This window comes from Diceros bicornis, chromosome 16 (assembly GCF_020826845.1).
Source record: "Diceros bicornis minor isolate mBicDic1 chromosome 16, mDicBic1.mat.cur, whole genome shotgun sequence".
Taxonomy (NCBI): domain Eukaryota; kingdom Metazoa; phylum Chordata; class Mammalia; order Perissodactyla; family Rhinocerotidae; genus Diceros; species Diceros bicornis.
In genome coordinates this window covers 49679405-49699077 of record NC_080755.1, presented here as the reverse complement: position 1 = coordinate 49699077, position 19673 = coordinate 49679405, and the positions used below count along the sequence as shown (strand labels likewise).

The window sequence follows — 19673 nt, the reverse complement described above, 5'->3', positions numbered from 1 at the left end:
TTCATCAAAATTTTAAATCTTCACTTGAAACATCAGTCGTCATTGTTTCAGTCAACACCGAGTGACTGTTTGCAGGTTGACTATGTGCCAGGCCCTACACATACTTGAATGGTTACAGGCGCTTCAGAGAGGTTGAGAACTGGTTTTAATATTACTGTGTCTGTATCTTGTATCTCTCAGAAGTATATAAAATTCCATCATTCTGGAAGGACTGATTTAAAAAAAAGAGGCATTAAAAATCAATTTTGCCAATCTCCCTTATCCAACATGCTCAAATAATTAGTAAACGGTGTGAACTAGAAACAACTAAATGGCATAAAGAAGAAAGATATCTCTGATTTTGAAGTTCCAACCATGGGCTTTTATGGTCTTTAGTGATAAAATGAAAATGTGCACACAAGGGAGGCCTTTTGCATTTAATTAAGCAATTGAATGGGAGTGCTGTTGAAAATGACTGGAAGTTTAAATGGTCACTGATGGACCATTTGGAAGATTAACATTTGAAAATATTTGAGCTGACAAATTAAAACAGAAAAATGATTTTATTGTGGGCAAGGAAAAATTTGAGAAATGGCTATTTCAATTTTCTTCAGTCAATTTCACACACAATATATATATTTCATTTGACTTTCATGGGAAATATACAAATGAATAAAGAGAAGCAAAACCATAAATTCATCAAGTTCAGCGCCAATTAAGCTCAGTGTGTCAGATCATTTATATTCACAGACATTAGTGACTGTAATGATGACCTGAGCTATCCAGGTATGATTAAATTATTGCTAAGATAGGAGATGTACCAAGTGTTAGAAAGAGGTAATAAAAAGGGGAAAAATAAGTGAGTTTAACAAGTTCGTCTTCATTTACAGTCTTAATACAATTCCCTCACCATGTTTTTAAAATTGTGGTTTTTACAGTGGAAACTATACAGTTTACATTAAAATAGGATAAGGACAAACCTAAAATTAGGGTATTTTAAAAGCTACCTTCAGACTTGAGAGGGCTGGGGTGTCTTCTATGGTGACTTCCACAAGTTCTAAAGCTCTGCGTCCAGGCCTAGGTCTGGCCTAGACAGTCCACTAAACCACGTGCCTATAATCACTTTTAGAAGTGATTCATTTGTAATCATTCATTCAGTTAAAAGGTATTTTGCTGAGCTCCTACCCTGTGCCATGTGCTAGGGGTAGATCTATGAATAACAAAACACAGTTCCTGGGCCGGCCCAGTGGTGTAGTGGTTAAGTTGGCATGCTCTGCTTTGGTGGCCCGGGGTTCACAGGTTCGGATCCTGGGCACGGACCTACACAATGCTCATCAAGCCATGCTGTGGTGGTGTCCCACAGACAAAAATGGAGGAAGACAGGCACGGATGTTAGCTCAGGGACAATCTTCATCACCAAAAATAAAAAAAAGAAAACACAGTTCCTGCTCAAACAGGCAATTAGAATAGTATGTGCTCTGCGCCATGATAAGGGAAGATAAGACTTTCAGGGAGACCTGGACAGAAGAGGTGGGGTTCCCCAGAGGAAGGTCTACTAGGCTGAAATCTGAAGGCAGCCAAGGGAAGGGGCACATTCTAGTTTTGCTTGGGGGCGGGGGAGGGGACTAGTCAAGGAAGGAGATAAAGTAATCAGAAAGCAGCTGTGCACAATCAGGTCACCGATCACACTGTATATTTATGACTGGGGGGCAAGGCCAGCGAGAGAGACAAGGTGGAGAATGAGCTCGTATGAACAGCCTAGGGGCAATGCGATGTCAATGAAGATTCTTCAGGGGGTTGAAGTTTGGGGCACAAGTCTATAGTAAGTTGGGTAAGAAATGAGAGTCACCAGGAGAGTCATAATTCTTTGCTTAGCACATGGTAATCACTTCACTACCTGATTTCCTCAGATACAGCCTTTAATCAAGACATTTCGTAATCAAGACATTTCTTAATATCAATTTTCCTCCAAAGAGTGTTGCAGTATTCTGTGAAAACTGAATTATGAAAAAAATTATTTTTGAATTAAAACAATTCTTTAAAATAGTTCTAGAAGGCTTGAGGGCTTCTGCCCAGCCAAATAAACTTCAGGAGAAAGAACCCCTAATTCTCAAACAGTTCAGATAGGATGAAGAGGTTATTGGGGAAATGAGCTCTTTTTCCTTATTTAACTTTTCTCTTGCTTTCTAGAAGTCACACCTGTTGGAAAGGAGGCACTCCTTCGGTTCCAACCAGAGCTCTGCTGACATCTTTCCTGGCTCAGCCTCTCCTTGCCTTAGCCACCTCACTCATGGGACCAGTCACGCCACTGATTTCTCCCTAAACTGCATGTGAACTTGAATTAAAAACTGCATTTTTCCCATGTTGCTTCTGGACCACTGATGAGCCAGCAATGCACAAGTTATATCTTTTGCTTTTGGTTACTTCTTTGGGACACTGCCACCAAAGGTGGTATGTTTAAAAAAACGTATGAAGTGTTTTCTCAGGAATTCCCTCATTAGTTTCACAACTCTGTGAGGTAGAGAAAGTAGCAATTATCTCCATTTATCCTCCAAATATAGATTTCAATCCGCACGAAAATTATTAACAAAGGTGAACATTTTTCCATATACGTATTGGCCATTAGTATTTCTTTCTTTGTGGGCTGCTAGTGGTCACGTTTCTACAGAGGGCACGTGACACTCCGGTCCCCACAGAGTGCCATGTTATCAGGTACTCCTTTCTTATGATGTTTAGCAAAGGTAGATAATAGTGCTTTGTTGGGGGTATTGCTACCAAGAGTCTACTGATCACTACATGTAACCAAGTTCAAGGTGGGTCCATATTTTTTTCTTTTTTTACTACAAATAACTAGAGTAGTTAAATGGCTTACAACAGTTTTAATAGCTATGGTCATTAATCAAAGGGAAACAGTAAAAATTAATTAATTAAAAGAATCAACTAAGCCATTTCCATGGGAAAAAAATTACAACAACATCATCAGCATGTTCAGGTATTTATGCTGTCCTGGGAACAATGAGCTGTCCATGCTGGGCAGTCCAAAGCGGACCAAGGACAGCAGATATTCACGAGAACCCACTTGGGGGCTTAGGAAGAACTGGCTATTCAATATTGCAGATTCTGCAAGCTTTCTCTAAATCAAACAAAACCTAGACCTAGACCACTTTCCCCACTCACAGTCATATGCAGAATATCTTTGCAATTTCTAAAGATAAAAAGGGTTATTGATAACACCATCCACCACATTGCTAATAACACTCATTTAAAAACCATCATTAGCAAATTTCTTTCAGGGTCTGGATTAAAGAGAAAATTATCTCATCTAATATATTTGCTTTTATTACATATTGAAAATTACATAATCCATTGATAATTACCTCGTCTTGGCTGCTAGGGAGCTCATGATTTCTAGAATAATTTTTCCTTTTCCTATTTTTTTTGTGAGGAAGATTAGCCTTGAGCTAACATCCATGCCCGTCTTCCTCCCTTTTATGTGTGGGACGCCTGCCACAGCATGGCTTGATAAGTGGTGTGTAGGTCCACGCCCAGGATCCGAACCCGTGAACCCTGGGCTGCCGAATGGGAGTGCGTGAACTTAACCACTACACCACTGGGCTGGACCCTCCTTTTCCTTCTTTTAATACTTTGTTTTTGCCTTTTATTGTATATTAATAGTTTTAGGTCTTGCTGTATACTATGACTTAAAATACTGTGATTTAAAAACAAGCTGCTTTGAATCATTTTTTATAGTGGTTGAGGTTTAATAAGTGTTTATTTGCTATCACCAAACCAAAAATTGCCGAGTGAACAAAACAGTCATCAATTCACTGCAGCCCTGAGGCCGGTGTGGAATTAGAATAAACAGTAATTACTGAGTTTGCAACCCTCTTGTGTGTTTCTAATTATATCAAGGGGTGATATATAAATTTCCCAAAAAAGGAAAAAGACGTTCTTGAGAGAATTTCCAAATCAAGTATTTAAAGAGAATAAAAAATCCAGAAACTTAGAGAAAAGAGAAAATTGCACAGCCAATTTGTTTGCTGTTTTCCTTTCCAGGTTAGTTACGAGAGGAAGATGAAGAAAAGGGGAAGTATTATAATCACCATACATAAGATAAATCTATAAAAAATAACCTCTGCTTTCTATTTCACGAATATATAAAGAAGACATACAAAATAAGTTCATATTTACAATAGTAGAATGTGATACAAATGCAAGAGCTCCCTTATAATACACGCACTCTGATGGGCTCCCACGCTCTTTAACTAAAGGAGGAAGAATCCTGTTGTACTACACAACCATATGCTTTTATTGATATAAGATGTATTTCCCAACCTTGCCCAAGAGCTGCCATGTTCAGACCTAACTGCGGAGTATAAGGATGTGTTCCAACCATCACACAGTACTCACATCAAGCTTGGTCGGTGCCACTGAGTGGTCCGGTTGTTGTGGTTGACATAATAAGTTCGGCCTAAATTGTCCACTTTTTCTTCCCACCCGGGGGGCAGAGGAGGGGGAGGAAGCTCCTCCTGGTGCTGAGAAGCCGAGTCATTCGAGTCGACAACTTCCCAACCATGCTGTGGAACGAAATCAAACGGGAGAGATGAGGCTGGCTCTTGACATGTGAGGAAAAGACAAGCACAGTGTGGTCCGTGTCCTTCTTCCTTGCTCCTTTGCACTCTGGCTCTTGCAGTGGCCTCGTGTACCACATTTGAAGAATTCCCAAAAAAGAGCAAAAAACCAATTCTAGAAGAGTCTCAAAAATATTTTGAGCAATGGCCAATTAATTGTGCTGCCTTCTAAGACGACTACATTGTAGGGGGCAACACAGATTTGGATATGTACAGTGTGTTATATGTTACTTAAGTCACATTATACTCTTTTCATATTTCATGTTCATTATTTTGAACTGAAGGCCTCCAGGGCTGTACAAAACCAAGCCCATGACATGGGTCATGTTACAGCTGCTGTCTTTTCCACACCTCCATAAGGTAAGGGGAGCTGGGAAGATGGGCTGTATTGGACATGTGTTCTAACAGAAATCCCGGCATGGGTGACCAGGAGGCCCAGGGCTTTATAGCTCCCCAGGGACAATGGTACCAAGGCTGGCTTTGGAGGGAAAGCTCACATTTTGCATCTGGTACAATCATGGGAGCCAAAAAAGTCTGGAAGCTGCTTTCTACTTAAGCACTCCCCACTTGCTGCCGCCACATAAACAGGCTTCATGGTACCAGAGTTAGAGTTACATTTTTCCAACACATATTTTAGGCATTAAGTATTCCTTCCTAACATCCCCTAGTAAAGTCACTGGAAAATTCAGTAATTCACTGGTTACTGCAGTTGGAAGACCAGAAGAGTGTAAAAAATTCCTGGGATTTGAGATAAAAATCTGGCGATGTGCTTATAAAATCTTAATATTCATAACTGCCTACCACCCACTTGACTCCTCCTCATATATAGAGAGAGATGAAAGCTCACAAATGAAATACTGCCTGGAAATAGGACCTCTTGGTCTGAGGGGGGTTTGGTTAACTTGCCTGTAACACATTATTCACATATCACGTATATGCAACAGCTGCAAACAGATGTGCAAATAAGCCATAAAGAGGCTTTGTTTAATGGACATTTTCAGAACAATAGGAGAATTTGTCTAACAAAACAGCACTGTCTGAAGTGTGTGCTGAGAAGGTACAACAGGACCCACACTATAGGTATGTGACTAGAAAGTTAAACGGCAGCCATGCCAGGAGGGAAGAAAAGAAGATTCCTCTGGACAGCTAATTTCAAAACGGCATTTCTAGAGGAGAGCTTCCTCATACATGCTATCACCTATGGCAAATGGGCAAGAAACTTCAAAAAGATTTTCTAAATCATTTTATCCACTTTCAAGCAATTTCAAGTGCTAAAAGGGATTTACAAAGAGCTGCAAGTCCAAACAAATAAGAGAATTAAATATGTGAGGAGAATTTCACACAGGGGTGGTGCTATCAATAAAATATGGGAATAGCATTTTATAAAGAGAATTCTCTTCAATTGTCGGTGTTGTAACATAAAATGAAAAGTCCATCTTTTTTACTAAAACAAACATGGGTAAATTATCAAAGACAGATTCATGGACACACGTAACTTTTTTCATATTTAAGCTTTATAAACTTTTATTTTCTTAAATTATAAAGTCTTAAAGTAAAATATTAATATGATCTCAGGCAAGGGAAACAGACCAAGGCCTGAGGCTCTGCAGCTTACCTCCATATCATCCCTCTGCTCGCTGTTTTCTTCATCTTGACCTCCATTTTTTGGCATATAGGCCATTTTCAATCGCAAAAATCCCTTAACTCGAGATTTATGACTGCATAATGTAAGAAAATTGGTTATAAAGGATATGACTTGGTTATATCTTGCATTATTTATGATGACTTTTTTTTTCATTTTTTTTATTGTGAAATTTTTGTTGTACATTATTGTTTATCAGTCACCATATAAGTTATGATGACTTTTTAAAAAGATGAAACAGGACAAAAGTGGAAATCTTTCTCAGAGAAAACCAACAGCCAAAGCCTAAAGGACACCTGTCCCCCAAAGCCTTACCTTCTCGGTCTGAGGAGAAAATCCTTAAATGTATAGGGTCGCTCCATGGTTGGATCTTCTGTCTACAGGAAGAAGAATTAATTAAGTTTCAATACTCTGGATACTTTCATATTATAGATACACCAGACTGGATTACAGAGAATACATTTTCATGTTTAAGAATGTGGGAACGGTGAAAACGGAGTTGGTTCCACAACCAGTACTTGACAATTAAACATTTTATAGGTAACACAACTTTACCTACTCAAGATCCACTAGATGTCACTATCAACGTCCGTTTTCAGGAACCAACCCCAGCCTCAGACAATGACAAAATTATAGTCGTCATTGCCAAGTGTAATTTCCAACTGCAGGGTGCAGGCCTCAATCTCACACTGCTGATTAACGCTGGAAAACCAGCGGTCACTGGTGCCGCCTTCTCCTATGATTCAAGAAACCTAAAAGTGGAGCTAACAGGAAAAGATTCACGATGGAATCTGTGAAGGCAATTTTACTTTATTTTTAACATTAAAATATCATGTTGGCCTAAGATAAATGAAAGATCATCTCCTTCAGAGACTGTCCTACGTAGCACCATCAAGCTGCCTTTTGCTGGTGTTTATTTCATGAAGCTAAGGATGTAATTGTGATAGATTTTAAAAGAAATCAGTATTCATTTTATTGTGCAAAATCAGTTGGTCAGAGCAAGCAGGAAATTGGAAAAATAAATGTTACTATTTCATTAATTTTTAAATACTATATTTGGTAAAACCTCAAATAACTAGACTCAATTAAACACAATTTAAAATATTTACTTTTGTAGCAAGAGAGACAAAGCACAGTACCATGATTTATTATATCAGATGGGTATGGGTGCATGCATTTATATTTGAAGTTATCTGTTTATGTCATTCCTTGATTTAAACTCCCAAAAGGCTTCCTACTCTGCTTATAATAAACTGAAAATTCTTTCCCATGGCTTACAAAGTCAAACACGATCTGGCTCTTAATTACCTTTAACCTCACTGTGAACCAGTCTCTCCATCCACCCCTTACTCTAACTGTCCTGTCCTCATCTGTCCTGTGCGCACATCACATCTAACCCTGCCCTAGCTGGTCCTTCTCCAGATGGCCATGGCTGCCTCCACATTGCCATCCAGGTCTGAGATCCCAGGATGGCTCCTCAGAGATTGCATCTTATATTTTTTATTTTTTCCCCCAAAGCCCCAGTAGACAGTTGTACGTCATAGCTGCACATCCTTCTAGTTGCTGTATGTGGGACACGGCCTCAGCATGGCCGGAGAAGCGGTGCGTCGGTGCGCGCCTGGGATCAGAACCCGGGCCGCCAGCAGCGGAGCGCGCACACTTAACCGCTAAGCCACGGGGCTGGCCCAAGAGATCGCATCTTAAGCACCACCATTAACCTCCCCTTATCACCCTCTATCACAGCATCCTGTTATATCTTCCCCCTTTCCACTGTCTGAAATTATCTTGTTCATTTATTTATTTACTAGTGTATGATCCATCACTTCTTCAACGTAAGCTCATGAGATCAGAGACTTGGATTTGCTCACCATTGTATCCTTGGTGCCAAGAACATTGTCTGACACAAAGTAGGCACTTGTACAAGTAGCTGATCAATTCATCTGATCTACAGAAAACTACCAAGGCCATGAAAACTCACCATCACTGAAGAAAGTCAATTACAGGCATACTTCATTTTATTGTACTTCACAAGTACTGAGTTTTTTACAAGATCCTCCACCAGCTAAAAGATTACAACTTGCTGACAGCTCAGATGATGGTTAGCATTTTTTTAGCAATGAAGTATTTTTAAATTAAGGTATGTACGTCATTTCTTCAGACATAATGCTACTGCATACTTAATAGACTACAGTAGAGTGCAAACATAACTTTTATATGCACCGGGAAACCAAAAAAGTCATGTGACTTGCTTCACTGCGATATTCACTTTATCTCTGCAATATCTCAGAGGTATGCCTGCATATTCTCTAGACTGTTCTCACTAAGGCAGTAAAGTAAACTCAGACATTTTGGAAATATTTTCTAAAAAAAAAAAAGTTTCCAAATATACATCACTTATAACGGAAAACTTATTAATCAAGAATACTATTGCGGTATTTCTTCCTTTTTTCATTTATTTAACCAACACAAAATTTTAGAACAATACTCATGTGAAATACATGTGGATGCAACATGGTACCTTTCCTTAGGGTTACAACCATGTAGGAGGGGCCATCATATCAACAAATAACTAGAATCTAAAGCAGAACAAATTCACCGACATGTGGAGGATACGTTCTGTGAGACTTGGGGTGGAGGGAACAGACTGATTTTGACTTCAGGAAGAAAACAGTTTTCAGATGTGTGGTCAGATCCGAGAAGAATGGGAAAGATTTGATAGGTGGAGAATTGGGAGGAAGGGTAGTTCAAGCTAAGGAAATCAACAGCTTGAGCAAAGCTACAGGATCATTAGCAGGCATGAGGAATTCGGGAGCAGCAGAGAGCACACGAGAGCGTGAACAGAGAAAAGTGGAGCTGAGAGCGACTCTGAAAACGAAACTGTCCATATGCTACACAGTTTAAATGACAGACACCACACAGATCAAGAGGCAGAGCTCCAAGGTCTGTCCTGACTTTGTTACTTACAGAGCCCGGTGGCCAAGGGCAAGTTCCTGACCTCTCTGTGCCTCATGTCCTCATCTACAAAGCGGAGCAGTAACAGCATGTTACGCACAGGATTTGAGGACTGAACCAATCACTTCAGCTGGTATACACAAAGTCCTCACAAGGGTGCTGGGGACACTTAACAATGACCATCATCACCATCAGCCAACTCTACATTTTCACGTCACTTGTGAGTATTGCCAACTCAGTACTACGTAGGACATTACAAAATGAAAATTCACCTCCATGAAAATTCTCTAGCCCGAACAAGATGGTGATCTTGTAGATAACTATAGGATTCTCTTGGCGTTATCCAGGTTCCAGTTTGATCATATTCTCTGAAGAAAAGTCCAGTGGAAATTGCCAGGACGGCACTGCCCGTGTTCCTGGTAGAAAGCCATCTCAAACAGATTGATGCCAACAGTATTACTGGCCAAAATGGATGCTGCTGTCTCCTGACCCAGGGCATGAGCATTCAAAAGAAAATCTTTTGGATACACAGCGCTTCCATCTTAAAAAGTTTAATTGCTTTCAGTAGAACTGCAGTCACTGTGACATACAGTGAGCTAAACAGTTTTGTAGGCAAATGGAAGGGAATGGCCCTACCAGGACACTAGACTCAAAAGCTGCATGCAACCCTCAAAAGCACCCAAGCCTTAGGCTAAGCCCATCTGCCCCAGGCCCTTGACTACATCACACATCAGTGATGGAGACCCAGGGTCTGGTCCAGCCCTGGCACCAATCAGCTGAACACTGGGCAAGTCACCTCTCTCTCTGGGCCCAGGTGTCCTCACCTGTAAAATACAGGGAGTGGATAAATGGGCTCTGAAGTCCCTCTAAGCTCTATGATACTGAATTCTGTACCTGTGAGAGGGAACGATTACCCTGCTATCAGTCGTAAATATAAAAGGTGTGCGCATCATCTGAGTTACCTTCAAGTACAGTTAAGGCACCAAACAATACCACCAGCCTGGAAATGCCTCCCTCTAGGAAAACAGATTCTAAAGTTACCCATGGTTGCCTTGAGTAGCACTTGACTAACACAGGAGAAATTCATGTTTTTAAAATAGCTCTCTCTACCCCAGTGCATTCCCATGGATGCAGAGATTTTTGTAGCTGGGCAGGGGTGGGTGAGCTGGGGGCTCAAAGGGCAGGGGAGATGCACCTGACAAAGGAAGAGGCGTAATAGGCAAACACCTGCCAGAAATATCATCCTGTTGTTAATACAAGTCTTATAGTTATTTTAGTCCCTAATTAATTAGCCAAGACAAGTCACAAAGTATTGCATGAACTTTCAGGCAATGATGCACTGAATTTAACAAACAGATGTAAAAAGGAGTTTTTTAAAAAAACCAACAATTATAGTACAGGTACAGCTAAGTTTACTCTTAGTGCCCTGACACAAAAGAAGAAAAAAGGAGCTGTTTCAACTATAGTGCAGATGTCAGGATGGCAGGCCACCTTCCTAAATGACAGTCTCATCTCTTCCACATGCCTCCAGTGTGTCACGCTGCCCACATCTCCCAGGTAACATGCATGTCACCATGGCTGGCGGGGCCTCTGCTCAGGGAACGCCACGGAACAGCTAAGATGTGATTCACAGAGCTGGATGGAAACTTGGTATCGTCTACGTGAATGCCCTCATTTTATAGGTGAGAAAACACAGGCCCAGAGGGGATTACTAACTTATTAAGGTTACCAAGGCGACTCGCTCATCTCCCAGATCGGAGCCAACAAATCCCGAGAGATCTTTTAAAGCCTGACCTTTGGAGACTTCCGTAAATATGAATTCATGTTTTCTTAATTCTTGGACCTGCATAAAGGGTCAGGCTACTAACCTCATTTACTCTCCCCTATTCCCTCTTTTTTACTCACGCCCACCCTCAAAAATAAATAAAATGGAAAAGAAATATTCAGCTGAGTGGCAAATTTGGAACAGAAGCAAAGGCAACAGAGGTCCCTACCATTCCAGACTCCTTGGGTCTTATTTTCTATCCTTTTTTTTTCCCACAAATAAAACTAGGAGAATTGAGTCTGAGGGCCAAGAATGAAAGCAAATCACATTCTAAGCTTATTTTCTTTCATCTGGAAGCATTTGATAAATATAAAGCACTGAGGAATCCACGAATTCCCCCCAAGGGGGAAAAAGAAGTGTGTTTTCTGTCTCATTATCACTCTTTCCTGTTTAGGGGACAGTGATGGAGCTGACACTGGCCTCCTCCGGCCACTGTGGTCGATGATCGAGGCAGTGACTCTAACACGCAGAGTGCGCCCCGGCTTCACACCACCCTCCCCGCCTGCCTCTCTGTTCCCAGCGGCCTCCTTCGCTTGTCTCCCGGGCAGAGCTCCCACCTGGACTCGCATGCAAGGCCCAGCAGGGCACGTAATTAATCCAGGGACCCAATATTGGGCAGTGGGCCGAGGAGGACCGTGTGCGCCAGGTCTGAGATGCCAAAGAGACTGTAACTTTGCAGTGTGCGTCCATGGAAGGGTCCACTCCTAAACCAGCCCACTGAGAGGTAGGGTCACTCAGACCTTCTAGTCCTCCTGGTAGGCTTCTTGGGGTCAGGGAATTTATAGCTGCAAATAAGGGCAGCTTAGGAGAGCCATTCCTAAGAATTTAAAAGCAAGGTTTTACATTGCGAACACCAATATCCACTGGCAACTGCACCAACAGGCCTCTAGAATTTCAGCAAGGGAAGAAGGTTCTTCAGCAAACATCAATTACTAGGTCCAAAATATTTCTTTTTCAAAAACACACAGGCAAACAACACAAAATAGGCTATTTAAATTATTAAAAATAATTTCCTAACAATCATGACAGATTACACTAAGTTTAGTTCTGCTGTCTTGAATCTTCTCCATCGAGCTCCAGATATAGAAAAGAACTTCACACAAATGTTGGCAACTTCTTAGACTAGCATCAAGGCAGAGATGATTTTTTTTTTTTAAAGAAATAAAGGTTCATGGTACCTTGGGGCAACAAGATAAAGCCTTATTCCTTGCTTAAAATGTCTTATAATTTAAGTGCACATATATGTCAACACAGAGGCACAGCAATTAGGAATTTTGCTAACAGAGATTTAAAAAAATACTAATAAAAAATAACTTCTATCTTAATTTCTGTGATTCCAAATTTCTGAGCCTTTTCTTATTACTTACCTATTCTTGGTATATTAGACATGCAGAACTAGAGAGAAACAGTCTCAAGTAGGGGAAAAAAGCTGAATGAAGAATCAGGGAGTAAAACTGCTGGGTTTGGGAATCCCTCCACCCACAGTCCCCTCTAATGGCCAAGAATTATCTGAGGAAAAGGGAACCCAGAATCATACATTTTTTTTATCCAAGCCAGGAAACTCGGGTCTGATCCTCACATGCACCATCCAATATGGTACCATTTGCCACATGTTGCTTTTTAAATTTAAATTTTAATTAATTAAAATAAAATAAAATTATCAGTTCAGTTCCTCAGTCACATTAGCCACATTTCAAATGCTCAACTACCACATGTGGCCACTGTAACGGGTGGCACTGCTAAGCTACATGAGGGAGGAACTTGCTTCACTGATTTTTCCTCAGGTATTAGAATCATTCCTATCAGCAAATATCTACTGAAGGAATAAATTCTCTATCAGTGAATGGGGCTGTATAAAATTAATTAATAATCAAATAGCCAGTCAGATTCCTTAAACCTTGAAAAGCCTGGGGTAGGTTGGCAATGGCAACTTTATTACCACATTACTGCTTTCCATTATGTTCTCTCATTACAAATAAAACAATCTTCCTAATTTATCTAAAATTTGATTTTGACAAATATTGAATCCATAGGCCATATATAAGTTGTTTTGACAACGGTCATGTAGTTATCAAGAAAAGAGCGTCTATTATTTACTCCACAAAATATATTCAAATGCTAACATCCATTTTACACACCCACACTTGTGTTATCACACAAAATATGACAATGTGCGATTTTCCCTTGAGTGTCCTAAACATATGATCAAATAGACAGTCATGCACCACATAACGACGTTTAGGTCAATGATGGACCACATACATGATGGTGGTCCCATAAGATTAGTACCATATGGCCTAGGTGTGTAGTAGGCTATACATAGGTTTGTGTAAGCACACTCTGTGATGTTTACACAATGATGAAATCACCAAATGATGCATTTCTCAGAATGTATCTCCATTGTTAAGTGATGTGTGACTGTACACATGAAAGCACCTCAAATGCTGGGCCCAAAGGCCATGTCCATTCAGAACATGCGCTAGGTGGGCTGCACCACCACTCAGAGGATAAAGGATGTACCTTCCCCATTCTCCTTTTGCTTCCTTTGTGGTCCATCTCTCAGGCTGTAGTTGGCTCCACAAAGCTAGTCAATTTTAAGTATGGAGATAGTGGCACTCCAATGTAAACTAACCTTCGGGCAGATGCAAAATTGGGAAGCTCCATTACTCAACTGGCTCAGCTCATGTAAAAGTACTCAGTCCTCTCTAGGCATTCATGTTCTACTCTCTTTAATTGGCTCATTTCTATTCTAGCCCTGAGCCCTGGCACCACTTTCTTCTTTAAAAGCTCACTCTTACCTCCATCCAAATCCAAAGCTGAACTATTTCCTCTACTGACTTGGTCTCTAAGAGGAACATTCTTCTGTTTTCTGGGAGTCCCACCCAATCTTTCAAAATCAAACTGCACTCAATCACTCAAACAAGGGATGGCTGGACCAAGGTGTTTAAAGATTTCACTTACACGTCTTAGAGAATATTAGTTTATAATTTGCCTTGACTGAAACGTGGTTTTCATGTTAGGGAGAAGGTTGGTTGGGGTCACCCACTGAAGACTTGGCCAACCAACCAACATTGTCTAAAAGCGTGAGGACACTACAGCTTCAACCTGAAGAGCATAAACAGAAGACCTACTGATGCAGAAATATGTGAGGAGTTTTTCCTCGCGAATGTTGAGATACCCACATCCTCTCAATGTGCCTTTAAGAGAATAATCAGGTTTCTGATGGCTTATGGAACCAGTCTCATGCACACGCATGCACCCTCTGCAAGCACCTACAGCTTCAGGTTTTTATACAGAAACAAACCAAAATACTTTAATGATATCATTTTTGCTTCCAATCTTTTGGAAGAGAATGCACTTGAAAGCTTTCTTCCCTAAGCGCTCCCCTCAGTAAATAAGACTAAATCGTTTGCTATCACATTCCTTCACAACATATCTTCAAAGTTTCCTGGGTAAGACGCAGTCTTTCTTGGTATTGAACATATGGTAACAGCCACAATTTCAATGCAGTGGTAGGCTTACTAGGTGGTTTAAGTCATTTTAGTTTACAGACAATTTATGATATTTGCTCACACAAAGTCTTAATAAAATATATAACAAAATGACTTTGGAAGGCAGAAACATTTGACTTATCCTCTCTTAAGTGCTACTTAAGCCACTCTGTGCTGCCCAGGGGAAGAAGGGCCAGGAGGAGGGATGGAAGAATCTGGAAAACCCAAGCTGGAATACGAGATGATCTACTTTGCACCTAGGCCTCCAGGTCCTGTCCCCACATTCTATGTATATTGCTTTCTGGAGCATGCAGGTGACACTTCTAACCTCAGGTACTAGTCAGCAGCCTCGGTTGTTCTGCTACTCATCTGAGCACAGAGAAAGTAGCAACACCAAACATGCTAGCTCAGTACAATTTTGGAAGCCAGCGTGGGTGTTTCCAGCTGACAAGTTCACTCAGAACCAACAGCATCTTCTGTCTCTGTGCTGAGAAAGCCATACACTCAACTCTGGGAAAGACCAGCTTGGATAGAGGTAGCCCAAGAGAAAAAGCATGTGCAACTCTAGACAAAGGAAATAAATGTTTGTCTACACCCAAAGGATGAATCTGAAAGCAAAGACATTCCATTGACAAGAAGGAGAGGTTAGACAGAAGAAAGGTAGCTGTTTTGTATGATGTGACAAAGGAAGACTAGTGACAAAAGACTAGCGGAAGAGCAGAAGAGAAAGGAGCTGGCGATGCTGACTGGCATACCTGTATGATTCAGGTACACCTGATTTTTACAATTAAGTTATCTCCTTCCTATCCCCTTGAAAGGACGACTTTCTAGAAAGGAACAGGGCCAGAGTATACTTTCTTTATTTTAGCCTTCTCCATTGTATTGAGAAAATATCACTCTGAAAATACACATAAATGCAAACAATCAGAAACCATTGCTCACAGCATGCAAATAAAGCAAGTAACTGTCCTTACCGGGAGATGACTAAGCGGCACGTCCACCTGGCCCAGGAAGTCGTCTCGTGTCTGTTGAGAAGAGAGCAGAGAGTTAATATGTTTCCATCTACTAACTGAGTGTCAGCATTCTTAAAAATGTTTCTTTACAAATAGAGACAAAGGCTGGGGCCTGACACAGAGGTGAGGTGAGGACAGGTCAAAGGCAGAAGGCACAGACAGCTGTCACCTCGGAGATGGGTGAGCCCAAGGTCTCATACACCTGGATCCTTAGCTGCCTGAGACTCTGTTGGGCGTCTCTACCCAACAGAATGAAAACAGATCCTATCTTGGACCTGGGAGGCCTGTGATCGGTAAGGGGAGGGACACGTGGGACCACAGAGGGTTTGGGGGCACAGCTAGCCCAGTGTAAAGAGAAGACAGGAAAGAGGTGCTGGGAACATTTCAACCAATATTGATCAAGTGCTATAAACTCAAGAGCTCCCTGAGAACTGAGAGTCTAGGGAAAGAGCATCGAGTCTAGTTATTAATAAATCTTATAAATTACTTATCACAAAAAAATGGCCTCGAACTTTCAGCCTAGTAAGTACACTGCTTCAGAATCCAAGTTCATGGGTTAGTTACTGGTTAATTTTTGGACACACGTGCTTCTTCCTCTCTCCATCTACCACACAGCATATATCTTTCTGACTTAAAGAGACCCATCCTGAAATTCTGTTAGCTAACAACTATGGTGGTCATCACTTTGCAATATATAGGTGTATCAAATCAACACATTATACACCTTTAACTTACACAATGTTATATGTCCATTATATCTCAATAAAGCTGGGGGAGAAAAAGGGATTTGGGGGAAATTGGCCCTGAGACAGAAAAATAAACAAACAAACAAATAAATAAAGAGACGCAGTTGAAATTCATTTGGAGAAGCTCACAAGTTCCCTTTCAGACTCTGGGAGTCGCCTGGGTAGTCATAATGGGTTCAGGGGCCACTGGCCTAGACCACAGGGCGTCTGATAGGTCATGTCTACACTATGTCCTGCTGTTACAGTGTCGGTGTCACAGCCTCTGCCATTTAGATGACCTGAGGTGCAAATAGGAAGACGACGACTTCTGTTGCCCTCATATAAAAACACGCATATTCTACCATATTCAAAATGTCTAAAAGCTGGAAAGTTCTTTAGATGTAATCAGACCCGACCCACAGCTGGCTTGAGGAAAAGCCCCAAAGAGAATCCAGACAGCCTAACTCCGAATCCTGGGCTCTTATTTCCACTCATTGCCAGTTTATCATGAACTTTTCCAATTTACAGAAACTACTATTCAAAGGTACTTGAAAAACTTCTCTTCTTACATTTAAAAAACATGAACAAGATTTATTGAAATGATTTGCTCCACGCTTAGGATTTCCTTTTAGGCAATTTAGAAAATCTGATTAACTAGAAAGCTCTGTCTCCTCTAAATGATGCATGAAAGATAATGACAAATCAAAGTTATCACTGGGTCAGGTGTGCATGAAGCAAGAGACCAGCCCCAGTCCTTATGATGAGATTCTCCTTTCTTCTGTTTTCTCAGTTCTATCTGCTACAACCCACCATGGAGGTCCCTCATCTAGCACAAGGCTGGACGGTGCCAATAAAGGCTGCGCATCTTAACAAAAGCAGCAGTCAGCAGAAAGCCCGGAAAAGGCAGACATCTTTGCTGTCCAAGGGTTTAGGGAGCATTCCAGTTCTCAATTTGGCTGATTTAGATAAAGCTAGTAAAAATGTTAGTTAACTCGACAATCAAAAAAAACAGAAGTATGTTGACTATTAACCATAAACTGTGTGTCTACCTAACGTGAACAGTCTGGTATTGCCACTTGTCTCCTTTCCCCTCCTGCTACCGATGCCAGTGCTGGGAAGAAAAAGGACACAGGGTGCAACCATGAGAAGGAGAGGACAATCTTACTCGAAGTTCTGTTTATAACCAGGTATCTTTGAAAGGTTACTCATCAATCATTAACCTAAGTGCATTGTAACAAAAATTCACAAAACATCTCCATGCCCATCTTGTTTTGCTAGGGAGATGTTAGATTTCTAAACTGATCAAATGGGTTCAGCTTTGCCCAAAGACACCAAAAGACACGCACCTGCCTCTTAGGGCCACAGTAGCGAAGAAGGGACTGTGCCAAGGCTGCATCTAATCCTCACAGCAACCGTAGGAGGCAGGCACTGTTACCACACCCATTTTACAGACGGGGAGCCTAGGCACCAGGGACGTATGGGACCTGCCCAGAGTTCCTATCGTGGGCAGGTGGGTTCCAGAGTCTAGTTCTTAACTAATACTCTGTCCCTCATCTCAACAACGGCAGGAAAGCACAGCTGTGTGTTCAGCTCTGGGCTTCTCATTGGGATGCTGGCTCGAAACGGTGTGGATGAGAAGGGATTCTGATAATACAGTTTTATGCAACTTGGGGGGGGGTGGTTCTGATAAAATGCCGGTTTGATATGTTATCTTTCACACTACCTCCTGTTCTGACTCTGTTCCTTCCCTCAAATGAAACAGTTTACTGAATTCCCTGAGGCACTCACTGGGAAGCTAGGCAGCTTTACTTCTACCTTGTCAAGTTTTCTCATTACATTTAAAAAACAATTTCTAAAACAGCTGAAATGAAGCAACCTCACCATTAAAGTAAACACAAGGCTCTTATTTTCTGATCTACGTCAAGGGTGATAGAATAAAATTATTTTTTTCAATAAAATAGGGGTCAAGTTAGAACAGCGCACGGTCAAAAGGAACTGGCTTACATGAATGTTTCATCAGTCAACAGAACACGTGGGTGAGATCTAGGTTTCAAAACAATCCGCTGTTGCCTAAACTATAGAAATTTCAGGCACTGTAAAATATTTAGGTTAATGACACTACACCAATTTTAAAACATGTCTTCAATACCACAGAAGAGATCCAATAGAGGATCAGAGAGTCTACCAGTGGCCTTTATGCCAAGACGAGAAGCAGGAATGTCTCAAGGGCACCCAGGTTTGATGGTGACAAAGTGAGGGAGGGTGTGCTGGTATGGTAAGATCCTCACCTGCGGGCCCCGGAAAAACAACATTTAAGGCCATCACAACATCCTTAGGTTGTGACTGCCACAGGATAACATCTTATACCAACACTATAAAAATACATTAATCAAATCCATTTTTAATAATTTCCATTACAAAATTATTTCCATCAAGCATCATGTTAACTATAAGAGCCTAGAAAAACCAAATTAATTCTGAGTCACACAGTGAATACTGGCATTTCTTGTGCTTATTTTTAAGTTGTAAATGCTGTCAATTTCAATCTCAATTACCTGTTGCACTATTCTAAAGGCTGAAAATGTGCAGGTTAGTAACACAATTATAAACGTTCCCTTCTGACAAGCCCTCAAATATTTTTCCAACATAATGACAATGTCAAACAAAGCCCCTGAAATGTCTTATAATGTGAAACACAAATCTATATTCCATTATTGGAAAAGAGAAAGAAATATACCAAACACTGTCTTCTCTCAGAGCTTACTCTCTCAACAGTGATTAACTACATCCAGGATCGCCAGGATTGCCCCTCTCTCCTTTAAAATAATGATTCCCTTTTAAATAAGGAAGGGGACAAGTGTGCGCCATGGTTGTGGAGAGATATGTGCCACCATGTGTGAATGCCACTGGAACCCAAAGCCTGCATGGACTATAACAACAGCTCCAGTGAAATCCTAGTACGGCCCCTGGGCATTTCCCAAAGCTCCCTGTGTACACACTGGGCCAGAGCTGCCAAGCACTGAAGAGGACACCAGGCTTCGCTGTCCTCACAAAATAAATGAGACTCAATTTCTCACATCCATTCAGGAAACCACACAAACTTTTGATCTTTAGGTTAGACCTGTACTCCAAGGATGGGACCTGAACCTTACTACACACAGATAACCACAGAGGCCGTGGTAAGAACAAGGCTGGGACATTGTGCATTTTACTTCGAAGCTGAAAGGGAGAGCAGACTGTGTGGGGAGAAAAGCAAGCAAGGGTTGCTCACAGGTAAGGCTAGGGTCACAAAGGCTCGTTAGGAAAGGAATATCTTAGAAGGTAAAATGACCCACACGTAACAATGGAGGCTACATAGTAAGGTGGTGTTTTTCAAACTGTGAGTTGCAATCCCACTAGTAGTCCTCAAGAAGTA

General features: G+C 41.1%; 1 protein-coding gene across 4 annotated transcripts in view; it reads right to left on the bottom strand.

Annotated features, from left to right (window-relative positions):
• NEDD4L (NEDD4 like E3 ubiquitin protein ligase) overlaps nucleotides 1–19673 on the bottom strand; it is a 332653-nt gene that overhangs the window by 65189 nt on the left and 247791 nt on the right. For all 4 annotated transcript variants that reach the window (XM_058557208.1, XM_058557209.1, XM_058557211.1 and 1 more), the window contains 4 exons: nucleotides 15495–15545; nucleotides 6568–6629; nucleotides 6226–6328; nucleotides 4390–4556 (listed from right to left, as the gene is read on the bottom strand). In XM_058557208.1, the coding sequence (XP_058413191.1) occupies nucleotides 4390–4556; nucleotides 6226–6328; nucleotides 6568–6629; nucleotides 15495–15545 (383 nt within the window). The remainder of the gene's footprint in view (nucleotides 1–4389; nucleotides 4557–6225; nucleotides 6329–6567; nucleotides 6630–15494; nucleotides 15546–19673) is intronic.